General features: G+C 41.7%; 1 protein-coding gene and 1 pseudogene across 10 annotated transcripts in view; one reads left to right on the forward strand and one right to left on the reverse strand.

Moving 5' to 3' along the window:
* The window catches only part of LOC112866381 (RP9 pre-mRNA splicing factor), a 43,035-nt gene extending 26,614 nt beyond the window's left edge, over window positions 1-16,421 (forward strand). For 3 of the 9 annotated variants that reach the window (XR_015245733.1, XR_015245731.1, XM_086693065.1), the window contains 2 exons: window positions 1,542-1,626; window positions 12,629-16,421. Coding sequence is in view for 4 of the 9 variants with exons in the window: in XM_086693065.1 (XP_086549191.1) it covers window positions 1,542-1,607 (66 nt within the window). In the remaining 5 variants the exon portion in view is untranslated. Of the gene's footprint in view, window positions 1-1,541; window positions 1,627-4,886; window positions 6,346-7,718; window positions 10,209-10,499; window positions 10,859-12,628 lie in introns of those variants that run through there. The other 6 variants (XR_015245732.1, XM_086693069.1, XR_015245735.1 and 3 more) reach the window with 5 other exon arrangements.
* Window positions 3,238-12,580, reverse strand: LOC147583143 (uncharacterized; annotated as a pseudogene). The gene is made up of 2 exons (XR_015245720.1): window positions 12,386-12,580; window positions 3,238-4,737 (listed from the first exon to the last, which is right to left on the reverse strand). The product of XR_015245720.1 is annotated as an uncharacterized LOC147583143 (transcript).
* Window positions 16,422-24,204: the final 7,783 nt, after the last annotated feature.

A 24,204-nucleotide genomic window follows, 5' to 3' on the forward strand; every position in this document is an offset into this window, starting at 1 on the left:
GAACTCAGTATTTGTTTCCTGTAAAAGAATAATACAGTTCCTTAAATCAGCTGTAAAACTCAAGATCTCTTATACAAAGAATCATTACTAATATCTTTAATTTTCATCTTTAGGAAAAAGTTAAAGGTCTTAACATTTTGCTGGAGCATGATTATCAATCTTTACTTTATGACCGCTGCAAGGCAGGAATGGCCCATTTAAAAAGCCAATAAGCACTTTCTCCCTGACACCCCAGGCCTAGGGGTTAAAGGTGTGGCAGGGATACTCAATGCCAAGACCCAGTGTGAAGAGAAGCCTGTCAAACTACTAGACCTTTAAGGGAGATCCTGAACTTTTTTTTTTTTTTTTAATTTTTTTTTTTTTTTCAACGTTTATTTATTTTCGGGACAGAGAGAGACAGAGCATGAACAGGGGAGGGGCAGAGAGAGAGAGGGAGACACAGAATCGGAAACAGGCTCCAGGCTCTGAGCCATCAGCCCAGAGCCCGACGCGGGGCTCGAACTCACGGACCGCGAGATCGTGACCTGGCTGAAGTCGGAGGCTTAACCGACTGCGCCACCCAGGCGCCCCGGGAGATCCTGAACTTTTAAGGGAGATCCTGAACTTCCAGTGCCCAGCTCTACTAGCTCTAACCTGGGACACTTTGAACCAGCAGGATAACTTACAAAATCCCATATAACATACAACACACTACCATAACAGCACTGGTGAACTAAATGTGGAAAACTGACATAAAAATGACACTCCACTCGGGGCGCCTGGGTGGCGCAGTCGGTTAAGCGTCCGACTTCAGCCAGGTCACGATCTCACGGTCTGTGAGTTCGAGCCCCGCGTCAGGCTCTGGGCTGATGGCTCGGAGCCTGGAGCCTGTTTCCGATTCTGTGTCTCCCTCTCTCTGCCCCTCCCCTGTTCATGCTCTGTCTCTCTCTGTCCCAAAAATAAATAAACGTTGAAAAAAAAAAAAAAATTAAAAAAAAAAAAAATGACACTCCACAGAATGAAAAGGCTTAGGCTCCAATCTGCTTGTGAGCAAGGATCTATATAGATACAGGTCTACTACCCAGTTAGAATGCTGCCATTTTTCACTGCCCACAAGCAGTGTTAGTTTTAGAGGACAGAACATGCACTGAGTAGGAAACCCCAAACAAAGCCCTAAAAGCTAATCATGACATTGAAAACTGGACACCGGATAGATACCAACTCTATACCTGCTGGCTGTTTCCTAAACTTTACAGCATCTGCCTCGAATCTGTTTGAAACTTTGTAAGGTACCTTGCTTTTCCATCTCTCACAGTTACCTGAGGGAAGAAGTGATTCATACAGCAAATAACCCAAATTGCTTAAAAAAAACAATGGCAATAAATAAATAAACAAACAAACAATACATCTTTCAAGAAAACCTATTTTTCAAGATCCTATTCTATATCATTCTACAGTCCTTAGCAATAAAAAAATGTAACAGACATAATCTAGAGGTTCACCCTGAAAATTACCATCTTCACTGCATAACCAAGAGTAAATTGAGGTTATCTTCTTCACAGGGCTGTGATAGGATGGAAAAAATGGATTCCTACACACTGATGAGAAATGACAGCAGAGGCAAATGAGACTTTAAGAAGACTAAAGGTAAGATGGCCAGTGTTCTGGTTTAGGAGCTAAGACTGAGCTTAATTAAATTTCCTGCGGGTCCTTATGCATCCCATTCAACCCTTACCTGCTTCATTTCACTTTTGCACCCCAGATACAATCATCCCCCAGGCTCTACTTTGGACTCTTCCCACTCGTTTGAGCCCCCTCCCTAAAAATACGGTGATCCAAACTCCAGCTTCAACCAGGTGTGCATGACCTGCTGGTCCAGTCCTCCCACTGACAGCCACACATAAAGCAAAACAAATTCCCTTCACAAGTTTACTTTACCACAGATGTTACCATTTTTTCTAGGTACTCAAGTTCAAAACCCAGCCTTCTATTCTTAAGGAGTCAATTTCATTAATGAATTCTCTGAGATGTAAAACTTTTACTCCCATGAGAGTTAAGACCCTCATCATTTTATATCCAAAGTTCACTTAAACTGACTTTATACAGGGGTTTTAGCCATATAGGCAGAGTTCAAATTCCTCCTACACTGTACTGCCAGCTGAAGATTCCTAGAGCATACTTCTTCCTGTCCTTTATTCAATTTGCTTTGGCACCTCCTTATTGCCTAGAGGAAAAACATCTAGAAAGGAAAATATCTACTACTTTAGCCCATTCTGCTTAGACCTACCTTCTCAACTCAACATAGGTCTCCCCTCTGGCCGGCTGGTCTCAAGCTCAATCCCTGAAACACACTTGACCTGCCCTGGCTGCCCATTTGATAAGCTCATGCTGCTGTCTCCATTCCCACTTCAAACCACAGTCCCCAAATTTGTATCACAATTCACTGCCTCCACATGGACTGCCCATTCTCAGCAACCACCTACCTCAAAGTCCATCTCTCCTTTTCTCTCTCAACCCCACTGTCCTTTAAGACCAACCAGCTCTCCATCATCTGCTACAGCTCTTTATTTCAAATTACATTACAATTTCCTGGAATGCAGGACCTCAGACTTGAGATCTCTGCCAATCCTGCACACATGGGCATCTATAATTGTTTAAGAACATACTTTCAAAATGGAGAAATACTATTGATGTACGGCTGCCTTTGCCTCCAGGATGCGGTATGGAACCACCACAGACAACCAAATAGGATCAGCCCATTAGTCACTTACATTCCCATAACTTGTGAGAGGCTGTCTTAGACTCCAGTCCCTTCTGCATGGTCATCATACGTTCCCTTTGGATCCTGCCATCCTGTCCTGACACTTCATTTACCATAGGGATGCTCTCATATTCAACATGCTTTAACCTGTCCTTATTTCTGGTGGGCCAGATGATAAGTTGAGGAGGGAGAGACCACTCAGGTGGCATCCTGATTATCCTGCTGGCATTGCAATAAATCCTTCTTTTTTTTAAAAATTTTTTTTTCAACGTTTTTTATTTATTTTTGGGACAGAGAGAGACAGAGCATGAACGGGGGAGGGGCAGAGAGAGAGGGAGACACAGAATCGGAAACAGGCTCCAGGCTCTGAGCCATCAGCCCAGAGCCCGACACGGGGCTCGAACTCACAGACCGCGAGATTGTGACCTGGCTGAAGTCGGACGCTTAACCGACTGCGCCACCCAGATGCCCCCTTTTTTTTTATTATTATTATTTTTTTAATAAATCCTTCTTTTTGAGGAATTCACAGGGTCTGGTGGACTAACTTCTTCAAAGAGGCATTCTACCTCATACATTTCACCTTCAACTTCCTCTTCCAACTCACAGTCTTCTGAATCCTCATGAAGAACAGTGTTCAAGGCAGCATTTTCTTCAACAAATATACTATGTTACCACTTGAGAAGTTGCTCAGGGTTTTCTGCTTTCTGCCTTTCACAGTCTTTTTAATTTTGGCACACTTTTTGAAGTTCTCATGATACTCCTCCTCAATCTCATCATTTATGGTCATTTTTTCTTCATTTGTGTTCAATTTCCTATTCCTGATTGACTTTCTCTGTGATCCCTTAGTTTTGTAGTCTAGTCATGACTCATCTTTGGAAAGCATTTGCTCAGGGGATTGCTCCAGCTCTGCATCCTGCCACTGGCTCATATCACACTGAATGCCTCCATCAGCCTGGTTGAACTTGGCCAGCGAGATAGGAGGAGGGACATAATTCTCAGGGTAGCTGTTGCTCTGTATCACTTCAACTTCATTCATGTTCACAGGGAAGCCATGGCCCCCACTACCACTGTCTAGCATGCTTTCCTCAATGCGAAGGGGACTCTGGGATTGGACTGTAGGCTCAGGTCCTCAATGGCTTTATTGCTGGGGCAGACCGGCCTTTCCTGCTGGAGCTTATTGCCATCTCCAGAAGACAGGCACAGATTTGAGTTCAGGGTATCCTGGATTCTATCTCTGTCTTTTGCTTCATCTGGAGAAGATAGGAATTGGGGAGCAGCTGCATAGCTTTTTTCTTTACCCAAGTTCATATTCATGATGGAGCCCAACTTTACCACATCATCATGTCTTACATCATGACACTGCTCCAACCAGACAGTGCTTTCTTCATCTTTACATGTAATGCCCTCTGTACCCTCATGAGGGAAAGTTCTATTTTCCCAAGAACTCTGTGAAATCCTATTGTCCTGCACCATCTTCTCTGGCATGGCTTTACCATAAGCTAGGTCATACAAACGCATAGTTTCCTTCAAAGTCTTCCAGAACTGCGTTACAAGGGATCCTTTGCTCTGTTCTAGCCTCATTTTCTCTTTCTCAGATGCATAGCTTCCTTGAGGTGATGTCCTATACAGGCTGTTATTAGAAGGGCTCTTACCGTGTAGCTCCCTCTTTTGGGCAACAGAAGACAAAACGCCATCTGTTTCTTCAGGAATGTCATCCATTTCTATGTCAATATTAGAAGTAGGGATACTGGTCACCATATCACCTTCTGAGTGGGTGCCTTGTTTCTGAGTCATGTTCTCAGCCTGCTGAGGTTCAGTCTGAGTCTCTCTCGTTTTCTTTTTCTTTCCATAGCCACTACAGTGCTGGAAATGTGCTGTGTTATAAAACGTAGGTCGTCAGTTAAGTGTAGTGGGCAATGGTGACTGAGGAACAAGGAAGCCAGGATACTCACTGAGTACCACTGAATATGGAAAATACAGACTTCCATTTCTGAAACCTGGAAAGAGAATACAGTAGTCACTCTGTCTCCTGCAGCTGGTCCCAACATTCAGCCAGTACACAGCCAAGTGGCCACACCAAGTGTTAAAATATGGCATTTCTTCCATGCTAGTTGGTAGCTAATGGCCCCCCACTTTCTCCCCTCAGGATTCAACAAGTGAAAGGGCAATGACCAGAACAGTGGGGCCTCCGGCACCCTCCTACACTACAAGAGCAGGCATCTGTTCTGACTGGTTGCCAGACCATCAGATAACATATCATGAATCACCCCTACTTAGTAGTGGCGGTTTTTCAAAGAGACCGAGCACCCACTAAGCATAATTCCGGATTGTTGTGGCTGAAGAAAGAATAATTATGTCAGCTCTTATAGAGCAAAGGAGAACAAAAGTCCTTTGTATGTACAAGCCTTTCTAAACCTGTTCATTCAGCACTATTCATTCACACATACACACATCTTCCCCCATTTTCCACTCTTTAGGGGTAAACAGTGCAGTGGTGCCAGGAATGACAGACACATTTCTCTCATACAAATTCATTTAAGGAAAGGCATTTGCTTTTGCAAAACAGATGTATACGATTAACAAAGTTAAGATAAAACCTCTACTTAGTATATAAAAGCAGTAATTATACTCAGATCAGTGTTTATGAGGCAGTTTACTCAATATAGTGAGGTTGATCTTATGAACTCAATTTTACTGTTTAAGACTGCATCAAAATGCCTGTCGGACCTGGCCTGATGTATTTATACATACAAGCTTATGGGTTTCTTCCTGTATTGAAAGTAAACAGATAAGTCTCACGTTGGGAGTTCAACACTGTCTATAGAGGTTAGAAGCCAACAGAATGAAGTTCATGACTCATAACTTCCTACCATATGTTGTACCATATCATACAGTGGAACAAAATACCATAATAGCAGATCTCTGCCAGTAGAATCTACCACAGGACCCTATTCAGCCACTTACTGCAAAAACATAGGTGTTAAAGTTTTGTCACTCACTAATCAAAATCCATGGCTACTCTTTGTAATACCTTCCCTCTTCTACCATGCGAAGGACTTTGAAGTCCTCTCCTATGTTTTTACCTCAGTAACTACTAGTAACTTCCTTTACCCATCCCCCTGACATTCACAGGTCTGTAGTCCATACTACCTCCAGAATTATCTTTTTCTTTTCTTAAGTAATCTCTACACCCAACTGTAGAGATTACCCAACTGTGGGGCATGGGGCTCAAACTCAAATGATGCTCAAACCCTGAGCATCAAGAGTCAGATGCTCCACCAACTGAGCCAGCCAGGTGCCCCCAGAATTTTATTTCTGACTCAACTGTGACCCCTCCTCACTCCAGACACAGTATTTGAAGGGCTTATCACTGCCATTCAGGAAATGAGGAACAATGACCCCATTCTTTAGGGTACCATAAAGGCCCTTATTATCTGATTTGTATCTGTATCATCTCACTGTCCCACTAAGCCTGTAGGCTCTAGCCATATGTGGATTCTCCACAGGCCAACTTCTCTTCACTTTTCTGGAAATCCCTCCTTCCCTACTTCTTCCAACTGCTACCAAAATCTTTTGTGTGCGTGTGTGTGTGTGTGTACAGATACATCTGTATCTGTATACAGCTGTATGTGTGTGTATAATATATATATATGTATGTATATATATATTATACACACATATGTATCTGTATACATATATATACACACACACATTTTTTTTTAATTTTTTTTTCAACGTTTATTTATTTTTGGGACAGAGAGAGACAGAGCATTAACGGGGGAGGGGCAGAGAGAGAGGGAGACACAGAATCGGAAACAGGCTCCAGGCTCTGAGCCATCAGCCCAGAGCCCGACGCGGGGCTCGAACTCACGGAGTGCGAGATCGTGACCTGGCTGAAGTCGGACGCTTAACCGACTGCGCCACCCAGGCGCCCCCACACACACATTTTTTAAGTAGGCTTCACACCCAGTACAAAGCCCAGTGCAGGACCTGAACTCACATCCTTGAGATTAAGACCTGAACTGAAATCAAGAGTCGATGTTTAACTGACTGAGCCACCCAGGTGCCCTAAAACATTTCTTTTTTTTTTTTAACTTTTTAAATGTTTATTTATTTTTGAGAGAGAGAGATGAGTGGGAGAGGGGGGAGAGAGAGAGAGAGAGAGAGAGAGAGAGGGAGACACAGAATCCTTAGCAGGCTCCAGGCTCTGAGATGTCAGCACAGAGCCCGATGCAGGGCTCGAACCCACATACTGTGAGATCATGACCTGAGCCAAAGTCAGACACTTAACCGACTGAGCCACCCATGCCCCCTTCATCTCACCTATATGTAAAATCTAGAAAAGATGAACTCAGAAACAGTAGAATGGTGGTTGCCAGGGGCTGGGCGGTGGGAGAAATGGGGAGATGTTGGCCAATGTCAAAAGAAAACTAATTCATCTTGTTATACAAAGGAGGGAATGGATGCAAAGAGAACTTAATATTGAATCAAAATCAGCCTATTTATAAAAGCATGAATTTGTCCCTCTATTTGAATTGCATACCTATGAGTACTGCATGTCTAATTAATATTAAAAGCTGGTAGAGTTTGATTCTGGATATGTAAGAAGTTTGGAAGTCATTTACTCCAAACAAAGTAAAAAGGTGAACTGAAAAAATCAAGAATTCTTCCCAGACCCTTCATAGCAGTAGGTTACAGGCAAAGTGCTACCCCAGTGTTGGAGAGATATGTGAATGCAGATAAGTGCAACTTAGAGGAGTATAAACCCAAGAGATAAAAATTCCATGGGAATTAGTAGTGGGACAGGGAAGCCTGAACTATTGTTACTGACAAATTGCAGGCTCAAGGAGAACAAATCTGATTGTTAAAAACTTCAAGGGGATCCATTCATAGGGAATCTTCCCCCATCCCCTGCTGCCCTTTGCTTTTTTTGAATTTTATCTACAGTAGCTCAGCCAGTTTCTTACATTAAATCTAGGAGAAAGATCCCACAGGAAGAGGAGAGAAGAGGAACCACTGTGACATACACAAGGAGAACTCCAGCCAACACTAACACCAGACCTCAGGACAAGCTAGTTGACCAGAGCCTAACTGATCAGGGTGTAAGCAAATACTTATCTCAAACCACCCTAACCACCCTTCCCTGCCCAATGGGAGAAGGCATAGTTCATAGTCCAAAGGCACAATCTCACTAAAAGACTGAGACCTAAAATCACAGTCCTTCTATAACCATGGCACTATGGTCCCTGTCCTACCTCCACAACTTACCATGTCACTAAAAGCCTATTTAGAGCACTTCCTTTTATGCAGTACAGAATGCCTGGCAATTAATAAAACATTACAAGACACCCTAAAAGGCAAAAACTGTATTGTCTACAAAAAAAAAATTCACTTTAAATATGAAGACAGGAATGGAAAAAGATGTACCATGTTAATACTAATCAAAAGAAAGGGGACAAGCTGTATTTCTTTCAGACAGAGCAGACTTCAGACCAAGGAAAGTGATCAGGGATAAAGAGTGGCATTACATGAAACATCAATTCTTCACTGAAACGTAACAATCCCTCCCTAAAGTGCATGCCCTTAACAGAGGGTGAAACTATGTGAGGCCAAAAGTGATAGAAATACATGGAGAAATAGAATGACCCACTATTACCACTAGGAGATTTTAATACTCCTGTATCAGAATAGGACAGATGTGGCAGGTGTACAAAATCAGTAAGGACAGCTGAACTCAATCAACAGTACCCTTAACCAACTGGAAATAATGGACATCCACAGACTTCTTTATTCAACAGAATACACATCTCACACCCACATGGAGCACTCACCAAGACAGTACATACTGTAGGCCATAAAAAAACACTTTTACAAATTAAAAAGTATATTAATCATACAGTGTCTGCTCTTAGCCTACAACTGAATATAGAAAACAAGGATAGCTGAAAAATCACCTAATACTTTGAGATTAAATACTAAGTAACACTGAGTCAATGAAGAAATCTCAGGAGAAATTTAAAGATTTTGAGCTAGGGGTGCCGGGTGAGTCAGTCAGTTAAGCGTCCAACTCTTGGTCTCACCTCAGGGTCTTGATCTCAGGGTCATGAGTGGCACTGGCACTGGGCTCTGTGATAAGCACAAAGCCTACTCAAAAAAAAAAAAAAAAAAAGAAAAGGAAAAAAAAGATTTTTGAACTAAATGAAATAGAACTTGTCAAAATTTGTTGGATGACATGGAAGTAATGATTAGAGGGAAATTTACAAAATTGAAAAGATTTGAAAATCAATTATATAGTCTCTATCTTGGAAACTAGAAAATAAAGAGCAAATTAAATTCAAAGAATAAGAAAATAAAAGTTAAAGCAGAATTAATGAAATTGACAACAGAATCAATAAAAAAATAAAAAAGCTGGTTCATTGAAAAGATCAATAAAGTTGATAAACCACCAGCCAGCTTACTGAGTGAAAAAGGGGAAGACACAAATGACTAGTATCAGAAATGAAAGAAGGTGCCACTTCAGATCCCATGGACATTAAAAAGATGGAAGGAATACTATGAACTCTATTACCACAGCTTTCAGAACCTACACAAAATGGACCAATTCCTTGAAAGACAGAGTTTGCTAGACTCATACAAGTAGAAATGGACATCTGCATAGACCTATATCTATTAAAGAAAAAATCAACTGATAACCTTCTAGAACAAAAAGTACAGGCCCAGAAGGGCCCATTGAAGACTACCAAACACTTAAGAAGTTACCAACAGATCAATAGGATAGACTGGAGAGCCCACACCCAGACCTGTGTAATTAACCGATGTTTGACAAAGGAGCAAAGACAAAACAATGGAGCAAAGATGGTCTTTTCAACGAACCATCCTGGAACAACTGAACATACACGTGCAAAAAGTGATTCTAGAAAAAGACCTTAAACACCCTTCACAAAAATTAACTCAAAATGGACCACAAACCTCAATGCAAAATGCAGAAACTATAAGACCTAGAAGATAACAGAAAACCTGCATGTCCTTAAGAATAGTGATGACTTCTTATACAAAATACTAGTGGCATATATGATGCATGCAGGAAAGAACTGAAAGCTGACTTCATTAAAATTTAAAACTCTGCAAAAGATACTGATACTGTCAACTGAGTGAAAAGTCACAGACTGGGAGAAAATACTGATAAAGGACAGTTACCCAAAATATACAAAGAACCCTTAAAACATTAAGAAAATAACCCAATTAGGGGGTGCCTGGGTGGCTCAGCCAGTTAAACATCCATCTGACTATTGATTTTGACTCAGCTCATGATCTCGTGGTTCATGAATTCAAGCCCCACATCAGGCTCTGTGCTGACAGTGTGGAGCCTGCTTGGGATTCTCTCTCCCACCCTGTCTGCCCCTCCCCTGCTCATGCTGCCTCTGTCTCTCTCAAAATAAATAAACTTAAAAAAGAAAGAAAAAAGAAAAGAACCTGATTAAAAAAGAGGCTTCAGACCTTAACAGATACCTCACCAAAGAAAATACACAGACAAAACTTGCTGAATATACATATGAAAACATGCTTCACATCATCTGTCATCAAGGAAATGCAAATGTGTTTAATACACAATTTTATCCAGCTATTTGACAAGTTCTAATACATTCCTCTCATTTCCTACTTAACTAACTTTATCCAAAAATGATGTAAATTATCTTCAGTGAATCTATAGTCAACATTTATCTTTCCATACTGGCATCCATTCATCTCTTGGCAATAGGCCCTTCAAGCTCCTTTGAAAATGGAGAGACCTTCTATGTCCAAATGGAATATGACTGGCTTATACACCTTCAACATGGGGCATATAACCTAGACTGATTAAGGAGACTGGTCCCTATTCCTGGCTTGGTAAGTAGAACAAGGAGGGCATGTGACAAAGCCAGACCACTGACAGTGAGCTTTGGAACTCATTGAATCTACTGGAAGAGCGGGCTCTTCTCTGAGACCCCTAGCCATAAAATCATTACAGGCCTAGGAATGCTGTAACCATCTTTGCCACTTTGAAATGGCTAAGTATGAGATTAATACAGAGAAAGTCAAAACCTAGAAATAAAGGGAAATAAGTACTAATATGGATTATGTCTTTTGATTCCCTATTTAGCCAACCTGAAGTGGCTTCTTTCTTGCAGTTCTAGGTTACACAAGACAGTAATTCCTAAAATCTCTGAGTTTGATTGCAATTAAAACAAACAAGCAAATAAGCAATACAAATCTGAGTCCTACTTCCAGTACTCACCACTTTAATTCTAAATCACAACTCTTAGGACAAATATTTTAAACCTGAAGGTGAAGGGCGCCTGGGTGACTCAGTTGGTTAGGTGTCTGACTCTTGATTTTGGCTCAGGTCATGATGTCACAGTTTGCCAGATCAAGCCTGCCTCCGGCTCTGCACTGACAGCATGGAGTCTGCTTGGGATTCTCTCTCTGCCGCTCTCCTGCTTGTATGGGCACTCTCTCTCAAACTTTAAATAAATAAACAAACCTGAAAGTGAATCACATGAACAAACTGCACAAGTATGGAATCTCAGCCTTTTAATTCAAAGAAAGTTTAAGGTACAATATGCATTTCTTTTAGGAATTTCCCACCCTCTGACCTCAAGAGTTTTCCTCATATAATTCCTTCATCTACCATTCCAAAATCACATTTCAACATCTGTATTAATTAGGGGATTACCAGAGAAATAGAGCTAACGGAATGCTTATATATAAAAATTTCTTTAAGCTCATGTGGAGGTACAAGTCCCAAATATGTCAAGTAAGCCGTCTTGCTGGAGACAGTGAGGAGCTGAAGTCCGTAGACCATATGCTGGCAGAATTCCTTATTGCTCAGACTACAGCTATAAAACGGCTGCCACCAGGAGCTCCTTGGACTAAAAATTCTACTCATGTGGGATCATTGACTGATGAACTCAAAAGAAATCCTTATCACACATAGTTTTCTCCTTGGAAAACAGTTGCATAAGATACCCAACATGCTTTATCTACAACAGGGTACACAGAAGAATAGGTTTAACATTATCTTTGCTACTGGAGGTAGCAATCACCCCATGGATTCTCCTGCACTGCCTAAAGCCCTCTCCCACCCCGTAATGCATGAAATCCTAGATGTCCACCTCCCAAACTTTTAAGTTTTGCCATACTTCTCCCAGAGTAATTTTTTTTGACCTTACCATAATAGCTTTTAGAATCTTTAGGCCTTGTTAAAAAAAAATTATAGGGACTAGGAGCTCTAGGTCCCTCTACTAGACTAGTTTAATAAAATTTTGGTTTGACTCCTGTGTAACTCTGGGCAAGTCCCAGACTCCGAGCCACAGTTCCCCCATTTGTGAAACAAAGACAACAATAATACCTAGTCCATCAGGTTGTTGAGGTCAAATGAGAGAACCTACGTCCAGTATTTAGCAGAATAACCGGCATATAGCTAGAAGTCAAATGTTACCTATTAAAATGGTGAACTTCGAACACTGCCCCTATGTGCTGCCATAATCTCTTCTGTGTCAGGACAGAGTGAGGAAAGGGAGATCATGGATTCAAGTATTAGAAAACCTCAGGCGTTGCTTTAGGGGGTAGGGTCTCTAACCGCACTGAACTTCTTGGACTTCTTACCTGCCCCAGGAACAGAGAATGGATTATAGGTGGGACTCTGGCACCACGGACTCAGGTAAGGCTGCTGGCCCATGGCGTGCACATAAAAAAAGGGTCTGGCGTTACTGCCCTCGAGATGTGCGTTTTCTGAAGAGGCGTTCATGTCCTAGGCTGAAAGACAGGTGTTCATATTTAGGAAGGGGCAGTCGCACTCAAGTGCCATACACTACAGTTAACGGAGAAGTTCTCCTGTTTCCCTTTCAGAATTCCAAGTCTGGGTGGAAGGGTCCTCACCTCTTCTGGCTGGCCTGGGATCGCGGACACAGGGCTGCGCGGCGTTGGGGACCCGGGCAGCTTTGCCCACAAGCCCGGGCCGCATCTTGCACAAACAAGTCTCGGCTCCCCCAAGCAGCAGCAGCAGCACGGAGTGAAGACTGAGGCCAGGAGAGAACTTGCCGCAGCGCCTCGAATATGACGGGCTGTGCCCAGGAGCTCCACTCCAGGGCCATCACTTAGGCCTGGCCTGCAGCGCCCTCGTCCTCAGCCTCTCGGGCGTGCCCACCGCGCCCCTTCCCCGGTCCAGAGGAGCCCATCCCGGGGGACCCAGCCTCTCTTTACCCACGACTCACACCCCACTCCCTGTCCTGCAAGTCAGTCGCCTCCACTCCCTCGGCACCCAACCCCACCACTCACCGTGTTCGGTACGCCCACCTGCTCTAAGCCAACCTCCACAACCCGGAACGTCTCTGACACCTGGGCCTTGGCTCCTACTTTCATAGGCTCCGCGCACAGCGCGGGCCTCCCACAGACGGCTCACGCATGCGCCCTGGGCGAGGATCGGAGCCTGACTGCTCCTCCCAAGGACACCTGGAGAAGCCTTGGAGCAGTTTTCGGCACCATGCTCGCTCCGGCGCCTGGACGCCCTGGTGTTGGCGCTTCCAGAGGACGGGTCGGTTCCCTGTCCCACTCGCTCTCCCGGACTGTCCCTTCCATTTGAGTGTGTTCGGTGAAGACAGCTTGTCTCCCCTGCTCTGAGCCCCTGGTCTCCTTCCTTCTTGGGCCTAACACCGCTGACACGAAGGAAGAGGAGCTGACGGAGGAAAAGGAGAGAGGAAGGAGGAGGCTAGCCTGGACCGTGTGGACCTGAAAGTAGGCGATTCATAAGGGAGGGGCGCTCCAGCCCCTACCGCTGCGGAGAGTAAAAGCAGGGGTGCAGAGGCTCTGGCAGTTAGGGCGCCCTGGGTTGGGAGAGTGAGGAACAGAGGGCCTGGGGAAGTCGTCTGTGGGCTGGTACATGGGCAGTTGGAGAGAGAAGCTGGCACACACGGACTCCGCTTTTTTTGCATGGGAAAGAAAGGAAAGGCCTAGGATCGTAGTTAATGGGAGTCGTGGGGTTGCAAGGATTATTGTGAGTTTTTTGTTTTGTTTTTAAAGCGAGAGATTTAGGTATCTGTAAGGCCAGAATGGAGAGACAGGGAGATGTTACCTATAGTGGAGAGAGAAAGGATGTTAGGAGGATGTTCTGAGGAAGCACAAGGTGAGGTTAGCTAAGCCTGATTACAATGCTTTGCCTTGGACAGAAGAAAGTTACTGAGATAGGTGGGAAATGAAGTCTTTGAAGGCAGGAGTTTCAGTGCTTTAGCATGTGATGACCTTGATATTTTTCTTTTTCTAAAGTTTTTTATTTTGAGAGAGAGAGAGAGAGAGTATGTGTGTATGAGGGAGCAAGAGAGGAGAGAGGGAAAGAGAGAATCCCAAGCAGGCTCCTTGCTGTCAGCACAGAGCCTGACCTGGGGCTCAGTCTCATAAAACTGTGAGATCATGACCTGAGCTGAAACCAGGAGTCTGGCACTTAACTGACTGAGCTACCCATGCGCCCTACTCTTGATATTTTTCAATGGAGGGCAGAATAAAGACTTTAAGGGAACATTGAAAATTTGGGATGACTGTCTGCATTACCAGGTAAAGTTGTGTTTGAGCAGAAATACTGGTGCCTGAAACTGGATAAAGTTTTTCTTTCACATAGAGATGGAGGTATGCCATCCTTCCAGGGCAGGTCTGGAAGCTCCTTGCTGTCACAAAGAACCCAGTCTCTTTTCGTTTTGCTCTGCCATCCTTACAATGGCTTCCATCTTCAAAATGCCACATGTTCCAAGATGCTTGTTCCAGGCAGAAAGCAGAGGGTTGAGAAAGGAAAGGGTAAAAAAGAGCACAACAGGTACACAGCAGCTTCTCTTTTGTCATCAGTATTGCTTTTAAGGAGCTTTACTAGAAGACGTACCCAACTTCAGCTTATACCACAATGGCTTTCCATGGCTGAAATGAAGTTGTCTTTTAGCTAGGCGTATTGCCACTTGCAATAAATTGAGATGCTATGACTAAGGAAGAGAATGGGTATTAATTGAGCTGACAACTAACAATGTCTGCCATACTGCTGCAGGGAAGGGAAAAAAACAGTCTTCTACAAACATGCAAAAGGATTGCTGGTAGAGTTGAGGGCTGACCTGGAATGAGGATCAGTACTTTGTATTTTCCCTCATCTGTAGTGGTGTATCACTTGCTCAATCATATTCAGTTGCTTGGGAGAGACCTTGAATGATTGCATGAATCCAAACCAAGGACTGTGGTTTTACAGAGCTTGTGGACAGAAGAGCAAAGGTTCAAGAAAGCTCAGTGTCATGGTGAGAAATTAATACATCATGACACATAATGTATACCCTGTACTTACATGACCGTGAACATGTGTGCCTCCTTAAAGTTTTACCCTAGGTGCCTCACCCCACCCTACTTAGTGGCCTAGTATATAGTCAGGAAGAGAAAGGAAGTAATGTCAGAGGGGAGCTGATCAAATGGAGAAAAAATTAATGGAAATCTTTTACATGACAGGGAGTTGTAGTCAGAGAATGGACAGTTTAAATTTAGGATTTCAGAGTTGGAACTGTTGCTAATTATAACGAGGTCCATCGGGTGATCAAGTAGTGCTTTGCTCAGATGCTGTGTGGTGAGAGTCATTGGCACTGAGGAAGGAAAAGATCTTCGAAGCTGGAGTTTTGGATGACTCACCCCCTCCTTCATATCGTGGTCATGTAGATAGAGGTTTCCTATGTCCTCAATGAATGTGGCACAGTGACCCACAAGGTGAAAGACAGAAGTATCAGAAGATGTTTGTATTTATAATTTTATAATATTTTTCTTGAAGATAACCCCCCAAAATTTATAATAGTCAGTCCCCAGAAAACTGGGATTTTTCACAAGCCAGTGGCCATATCTCAGTGCTGGGGTGCATGAACAGTGAAAGAAAGAAGAACCTCCTTATGAGGGTAGCTCAGAACAGGAGTGTCCTTGGGAGGAAACAAAGTTCAGCAACTATTCAGAAATGGGTTGAGGGATATAGTGGGTTGTGTTCAGCCAAACAGGGCTTCCAAGTTACATAACCGAGAGGGTTCGTAGGTAGATCAGCAGGGAGCAGGATTGGAATGAGAGTGTTCCAGAAATGCCAGCTAATTGGAAGCTTTGGATTTGAGGCTGTGCTGGAAGATGTCACAGATGAAACTACCCAGTTTTGTACTACTTGGTCTGTAGTGGTACTATCTGGCTCATAGATTCCACTAGACCTCTAATATAAAAATGTTTTTGTGCCAACTGAGGCATTTTGTGTGGGGTGGGGTGTCTGAGGTTAGGTGGTGGTTGCTATTTTTATGTTAAGGTCCAGTTAGTGAACTCTGTGTTCTCTGCTCAGGATTCCAAATGGGTATTATTATCATTGTCTCTATTTTAAGATGACGACACCTGAGATTCAGGGAGGTTAAGTAATCTAACCATATATATGAAGTTTCAATCCTAAATTGGAAGGAGATTGGGCTAAGGTCTTTGGATTCCCAGGCCCAGTGCCTTTTCTGTTGCTTGGACGGTCCCTGTTACTCTCCTTTTGACAGTCTGACAGTCTCTGTCTCATTAAAGCAGCCTGATTTATACTTTCCCCTCAGTTGACACACTGGATTTTATATTGAAAATTTAAACAGCAAGTGTAATAATAATAATAGTCTTGTTTTCCATACCTTGAGCTTCCTCTTTTTTTTTTTTTAATTTTTTTTTTCAACGTTTTTATTTATTTTTGGGACAGAGAGAGACAGAGCATGAATGGGGGAGGGGCAGAGAGAGAGGGAGACACAGAATCGGAAACAGGCTCCAGGCTCCGAGCCATCAGCCCCAGAGCCTGACGCGGGGCTCGAACTCACGGACCGCGAGATCATGACCTGGCTGAAGTCGGACGCTTAACCGACTGCGCCACCCAGGCGCCCCTTGAGCTTCCTCTTTAACATATTGGTGAGCTATAAACACATCATGGATCCTCAGCCTTACTAGTGAACCTTCATTCACTCATTTCCTCCACAAATATTTGAGTACATACAAAGGGACCAGCACAACTGTAACCCTAAGGAAACAGCAGGGAAGAAAAAATTATAATTCCTAGGCAGTCTACATTCTTTTGGGATTTGCAGTGAGATGCCATTTATAACTATCAGATGGTGGGGGGGAAATGTAACCAGTTTGACAACACGAGAGTTAAGGAGGAAGAAGTGAAGTGGTAGGAACATGTATAGACTGCTGCTGGTGATACTTCAAATCACTTTGGAGAGCAAGCTGACAATATCAAAAAGTTGAAAAATGGTTGGGGCGTCTGGGTGGCTCAGTTGGTTAAGCGTCCACCTTCAGCTTGGGTCATGATCTCATGGTTTGTGGGTTCAAGCCCTGCATCGGGCTCTGTGCTGACAGCTTGGAGCTTGGAGCCTGGAGCCTGCTTCGGATTCTGTGTCTCCCACTCTCTCTCTGCCCCTCCCCCACTTGTGCTCTGTCTGTCTCTCTCTCAAAAATAAATAAAATGTAAAAAAAACACAACTTTTTCTTAAGTTGAAAAAGGGTCATACTCCATAAACTAGCAATTGTACATCTAGAAATATTCTAGAAAAAAATTCTGCATATGATCCCAAGGAGCCATCTATTAAAACTGTTTGTTGCAGGGGTGCCTGGGTGCTCAGTCAGTTAAGTGTTGGACTGAGGTCATGATCTCACAGTTTATGAGTTCAAGCCCTGCAGTTGGGCTCTGTGCTGACAGTTCAGAGCCTGGACCTACTTCAGATTCTGGGTCTCCCTCTCTCTCTGCCCCTCCTCCCACTCACGCTCTCTCTCTCTCTCTCTCTCTCTCTCTCAAAATAAATAAATATTAAAAAAAAAATCTTGTTGCAGTAGCATTGCTTGTAACATAAAAGAATTGAAAACCACCCAAATGTCCATGAAACAAGAGAATACATAAATTATGGTGTAGTACACAGGAGTTAAATAAATGAACTAGGATCACATCTGTCTCCATGGATAAATCTCTTTTTTTTTTTTTAAGTTTATTTATTTTGGGAGAGACAGAGCATGAGCAGGGAAGGGGGGCGAGAGAGAGAGAGAGAGAGAGAGAGAGAGAGAGAGAGAGAGAGAGAATGAATCCCAAGCAGGCTCCGCACTGTCAGCACAAAGCCTGACTCTGGGCTTGAACTCATGAGATCATGACCTGAGCCCAAACCAAGAGTCAGACGCTTAACTGACTGAATCACCCAGGCACTCATCCATGGATAAACCTTAAGTACAAGTTTCTAATTTATAATTTCCTTTATAAATATCTTTTAGAGTTATAAATTTCCTTGCTATTGAAAGTTAGTTCTTTCATTTAAATTACATTTTTTAACTGTATTGGTGGTATATAGGAATACTATTGACTTTTTTTTTTTTAATTGAGTATAGTTGACACAGTGTTAGTTTCAGGTGTAAAACCTAGTGATTTGACAAATTGGTATTTTTTTTTAATGTTTATTTTTGAGAGAGAAAGAGAGTGTGGGAGGGGCAGAGAGAAAGAGTGAGAGAAAGAATCCCAAGTAGGCTCTGCACTGACAGCAACAAGCCCGACATGGGGCTCAATCTGAGCTGAAATCAAGAGTCAGATGCTTAACTGACTGATACACCCAGGCGTCCCTTGACAAGCTTATACATTCACCACAAGTTCACCACAAGTGTAACTACCATCTGTCCCATTATATTGCTGTACAATACCATTGTATTCCTTATGCTCTGTTTTTATTCCTGTGATTTACTCATTCCATAACTGAAAGGCTGTATTTCCCTCTCCCCTTCACCCATTTTGCCCAACCTCCTGCCCCTTCCTCTCTGGCAACCATCAGTTTGTGTTTATAGTTCTGATTCTGCTCTTTGTTTATTCTTTTTTTTCCTTAACATTCCATTTATTAGTGGAATCAATGGTATTTCTTTCTCAGTCTGACTTAGTCACTTAACATAATACCCGCTAAGCCCATCTACTGATATTTTTATTCCAGCAACTTTGCTGAACTCTCATTAGTTTCAGAGTAATGGTAGATTACTCTGAATCTACCATTCAGATAGATTTTTGGTAGATTTGACCAGATTTTTTATGTGGACACTTGAATCATCTACAAATAATGGCAGTTTTACTTCTTCCTTTTCAATGAATGTATTCTCACATTTGTCTTAATCTTCTAAGACCTTCAGCACAATATTCAATTTTAAAAACTGATAACAGGGGCACTTAGGTAGCTCAGTAAGTGAAGCGTCTGACTCTTGATCTTGGCTCAAGCCATGATCTTACAGTTCATGAGTTCAATCCCCCAGTCAGGCTCTATGCTGACAGTGAGGAGCCTACTTGGGATACTCTATCTCTGTCTCTCTCTCTCTCTGTCTGTCTCTCTGCCCTTCTCTCTCTCTCTTTCTCTATCTCAAAGAAAAAATAAATAATTAAATTTAAAAATAGTCAAAGGCAAAAAAAAAAAAAGACTGATAGCAGACACTTCTTCATTTCTAATTTTTTTTATGTTTATTTATTTCTGAGACAGAGAGAGACAGAGCATGAGAGGGGGAGGGGCAGAGAGAGAGGGAGACCCAGAATCGGAAGCAGCCTCCAGGTTCCAAGCTGTCAGCACAGAGCCTGACACAGGGCTCGAACCCACAAACTATGAGATCATGACCTGAGCCGAAGTTGGTCACTCAACCGACTGAGCCACGCAGGTGCCCCAACACTTCTTCATTTCTAATGATTTGCCATAAAGAATTATTGTAGGTTATTTTCTAGATACCCTTTATCAAGTTAGGAGAGTCTCTTTTAATTCCAAATTGGCCGAAAATTTTTAAGTTTTAAAATTTTGAATGAATGTTGAGTTTTAGCAAATGGGTTTTCCTGAATCTATTGAAATAATCATATTTTTTCTCCTTCCCTTTTCTAACAAAGTAGATTCCTTAATAGGTTTTTCTTTCATTAAGCAATCTTTGTATTGCTGGGATACACCCAACTTAGGCTTGATATTTAAATATACATTGTAGGATTCCATTTGCTGGTATTTTACTTAGAATTTTTAATCTAAGATTGTAAATGGAATTGTTTTACAATTTTCAATTCTTACATTGTCTTTTATTGGTTTCAAGATATCCCAGCCTCACAAAATAAGTTAGATAACTTATCTTTTTTTTGTTGTTGTTGTTTTCTAGAACACTTCGTGTAAGAGAAGTATTATTTACCTATTCCTTGAAAGTTAGGTAGAACTTCTCTGAAAGAGTGTGTTGTGTATTTTGTTTTGTAGGTACACTTGACTACTGATGCAGTTTATCCAATGTTCATAAGTTTGTTTGGTTTTTTTCCATTTCTTGATTTAGTTTTGATAGCTTGATTTTTTCAAGGAAATTGTCCTTTTTGTTCATGTTACCCAATTCTTAGGTATAAAATTTTTCATAATTTTTGATTTTTAAAAATGCTTGTGATATCTGTAAATATGTCCTCATTTTGATCTTTTTTTTTTTTTAAGTATCTTCTACTCACAATGTGGAACTCAAACTCACAACCCCAAGACTGAGAGTGGCATGTTCTACCAAATGAGCCAGCCAGGTGGCTCATCATTTTGATTCTTTTTTTTTTTTTTTTAAGTTTTTATCTATCTATCTATCTATCTATCTATCTATCTATCTATCTATCATCTATCTAAGTAATCTTTATACCCAACATGGGGCTTAAACCCACAACCCTAGATCAAGAGCCATATGCTCCATCAACTGAGCCAGCCAGGCACCCCTCATTTTGATACTTAATATTTCTCCTCGTCTGTATTTTTTCTTGATCATTGTACTCAAAAATATATCTGTTTAATTAGTCTTTGAAAGAATCAGTCTTTTGTCGTTCCTCTCATATTTTCTGTGTAATAAATTACTATTCTTTTATTCCCGTCCTTAAATATTTTTGTACTTCTCTGTTGTTTGCTTTTCTAACTTCTTGAGTTGTACATTTAACTAATTAATTTTCCATATCCATATCCACATATATGTTTATTTTTGTTTTATTTTTATTTGAGAGAGAGAACACACACATGAGTGGGGAGGGGCAGAGAGAAAGGGAGGCAGAGAGAAAGAGAGAGAGAGAATCTCAAGCACGTCTCGCCTGTCATCGCGGAGCCTGATGGGGGGTTCGAATCCACAAATGGCAAGATCATGACCTGAGCCAAAATCAAGAGTTGGATGTTTAGGGGCGCCTGGGTGGCTCAGTCGGTTGAGCCTCCGACTTCGGCCCAGGTCATGATCTCATGGTTCGTGAGTTTGAGCCCCGCGTCGGGCTCTGTGCTGACAGCTCAGAGCCTGGGGCCTGCTTCCGATTCTGTGTCTCCCTCTCTCTCTGACCCTCCCCCGTTCATGGTCTGTCTGTCTCTGTCTCAAAGATAAATAAACATTAAAAAAAAAAAAATTAAAAAAAAAAAAAGAGTTGGATGTTTAACTGACTGAGACCCCGAGGAGCCCCCCATATATATGTTAAAGCTATAAGTGTCCTTTTAAATACTATAGTTGTATTTCACGAGTTTTTCCTTTTTTTTTTTTTTTTTTTTTAAGAGAGAGAGCATGAACTGTAGAGAGAGAAAGAATCTTAAGCAGGCTACATGCTCAGCCCAGAGCCAGATGGTGGCCTTGATCTCACGACCCTGAGATCATGACCTGAGCCAAAATCAAGGGTTGGACACTTAACTGACTGAGCCACCCAGGTGCTCCACATTTGACAAATTTATTTGCTAATTACTTTAGATGTTCTTTATTTATAAATACCCTTTAGATCAAATTTTGTTCTGTTCAAATTCTCTATACCCTTATTAATTTTTGGTCTACTTAATTGAGTGACATGTGTTTGAAATCTCCCATTATGAGACAGACTTCTCACTAGCAGGGGAGCGACTTACAAATATGGAAAGGGGGATTGAACCCAGTGGTGTTAGATTTGAGTTAGAGAGTCTACAGCCATACCACCCTGAACGCACCTGATCTTGTCTGATCTTGGAAGCTAAGCAGGGTCAGGCCTTGTTAGTACTTGGATGGGAGATTTGAGTTAGAGATATTAGTGTGAACTCATGTTTTTCACATATATGTACATGGACAGCTATAGATATAATGTATGTTCATGTATACGTGTGTGTGTGTGTGTGTGTGTGTGTGTGTGTGTGTGTGGATATAATCACATATGTTTTCTGAGAGAGACTAAAGCAACTATACCTCAGGACCAAGGAGCACAGCCCCCAGATCTTCTTTCCAAATATCATTCTCCACTAAAAGGAATCAGAACTTGGAGAAATGGTTGATTCTAGGACAGGCTAATCCAGAGAATTATAATTTACAGGAGTAGAAACTCAAGAGTAGCAACCTTTGTGGAAACCAGGACCAAGTAAGGAAATCTGAATTGTAACTGACAAATTGCTGGAGGCTCAGGGTTGACACATCTGAGAACCAAGAACTCCAGGGAGACCCAGTCATTGGCAGGGCCCCCAACCTTTAGGCAGTTTTACCTTCTGCAGGTCTACCAGCTTCCAGTAAGTATATATTAGAGAATAATTCGTAGGTGCTTTCTGCAAGGGAAAAGGAACGATTTTTATTTTATCTTTTATTTTTTTATTTTTAAAAATGTTATTTAAATTCTAGTTAGTTAACATATAGTGTAATATTGGTTTCAGGAGTAGAATTTAGTGATTCATCACTTACATATGATACTGAGTCCTCAACACAACAAGTGCGCGCCTTAATACCCAGCATCCATTTAGCCCGTCTCCCTCCCACTTCCCCTCCATCAACCCTCAGTTTGTTCTCTACAGTTAAGAGTCTCTTATGGTTTGTTTCCCTCTCTTTTATTTTCCATTCCCCTATGTTCATCTGTTTTGTTTCTTAAATTCCACATGTGAGTGAAACCATATGGTATTTGTCTTTCTCTGACTGACTTATTTTGCTTAGCATAATAAACTCTAGCTTCATCCATGTCATTGCAAATAACAAGCTTTTATTCTTTTTGATGGTTGAGTAATATTTCATCACACACTCACCACATCTTTATTCATTCATCAGTTGATGGGCATTTGATTTCTTTCCATAATTTGGCTATTGTTGATAATTTTTCTGTAAATACTGGGATGCATGTGCCCCTTTGAATTTGTATTTTTGTATCAAAAAGGAACCATTTTTAAGTATACCTGCTCATTTTGGGGTTTTTGTTTCTTTGTTTGGACAATGTCTTCCTTCAGGAAAAACTATTTAACCATTGCCTAATCTTCTGGGGTTTTATCAGAGTTTATAGTATCCTTGGGAAGGAAAATTCCCAACTCCAGCATGTGCTAGCTGTCCTATACCACCTAAAGGTTGGGGGTGGGGGAGGTATGTGTAAGACAAAGAAGCATGTGTGAAGTTCACCAGTGTTACAGCCTCACTAAAAGACTTAGACCTAATCATAGGACAATAGAATTCTTACCCTACCCTCACATTTTACTACCGCATTGCTAGTGGCCTATTTATAGCAGTTCTTCACCCAGTACCTATGATGTACTTTACCCAGTACATTTTGTCCAACTATCAAGAAAAAATTATAAGACACACTAAAAGACATAAAACAGTTTGAAGAGACAGAACAAGAATGAAAATCTGAATCCTATATGGCAGAGATCTTGGAATTGCCAAACTGGGAGTTTAAAACAACTATGATTAATATTCTAAGGACTCTAATGGATAAAGTAGACAGCATGCAAGAACAGATGGGTAACATAAGTAGAGAGATGGAAATTCTTCAGACAGAAATGCTAGAGATAAAAAAAAAACATTAAAAAATGAAGAATGCCTTTGATGAACTCATTCGTAGACTGGATGGAGCTGAGGAAAGAATCTCTGAGCTTGAGGATGTAACAATAGAGATTTCAAAAAGTGAGAAGCAAAGAGAAGAAAGAATGAAGGGGTGCCTGGGTGGCTCAGTTGGTTAAGCATCCAACTTCGGCTCAGGTCATGATTTCATGGTCCATGAGTTCGAGCCCCATATCGGGCTCTGTGCTGACAGCTCAGAGCCTGGAGCTGCTTCAGATTCTGTGTCTTCCTCTCTCTCTCTGCCCCTCTCCTGCTTGTGTTCTGTCTTTCTCTCTCTAAAATAGATAAACATTAAAAAATTTAAAAAAAAAGTAAATGGATGGAGAAAGATGTACTGTGCTAACACGAATCAAAAGAAAGCAGGAGTAGCCATATTTATTTCAGATAGAGCAGACTTCAGAGCAAGAAAAAATGATCAGGGATAAAGAGGGGCATTACATAACGATAGAAAACAAACAATCCTTAACATATATGTGTGTAACAGCAAAGTGTCAAACTGTGTAAGGCAAAAACTAATAGAACTGTGAGGAGAAATAGATGAATCCGCTATTATAATTGAAGACTTCAATACCCTCTAAATATAGTAGGGAGAAAATCATAAGGACATAGATAACAACATTCTC

This window comes from Puma concolor, chromosome A2, assembly GCF_028749965.1.
Source record: "Puma concolor isolate L17-30 chromosome A2, mPumCon1.1.hap2, whole genome shotgun sequence".
In the NCBI taxonomy this organism is placed as follows: Eukaryota; Metazoa; Chordata; class Mammalia; order Carnivora; family Felidae; genus Puma; species Puma concolor.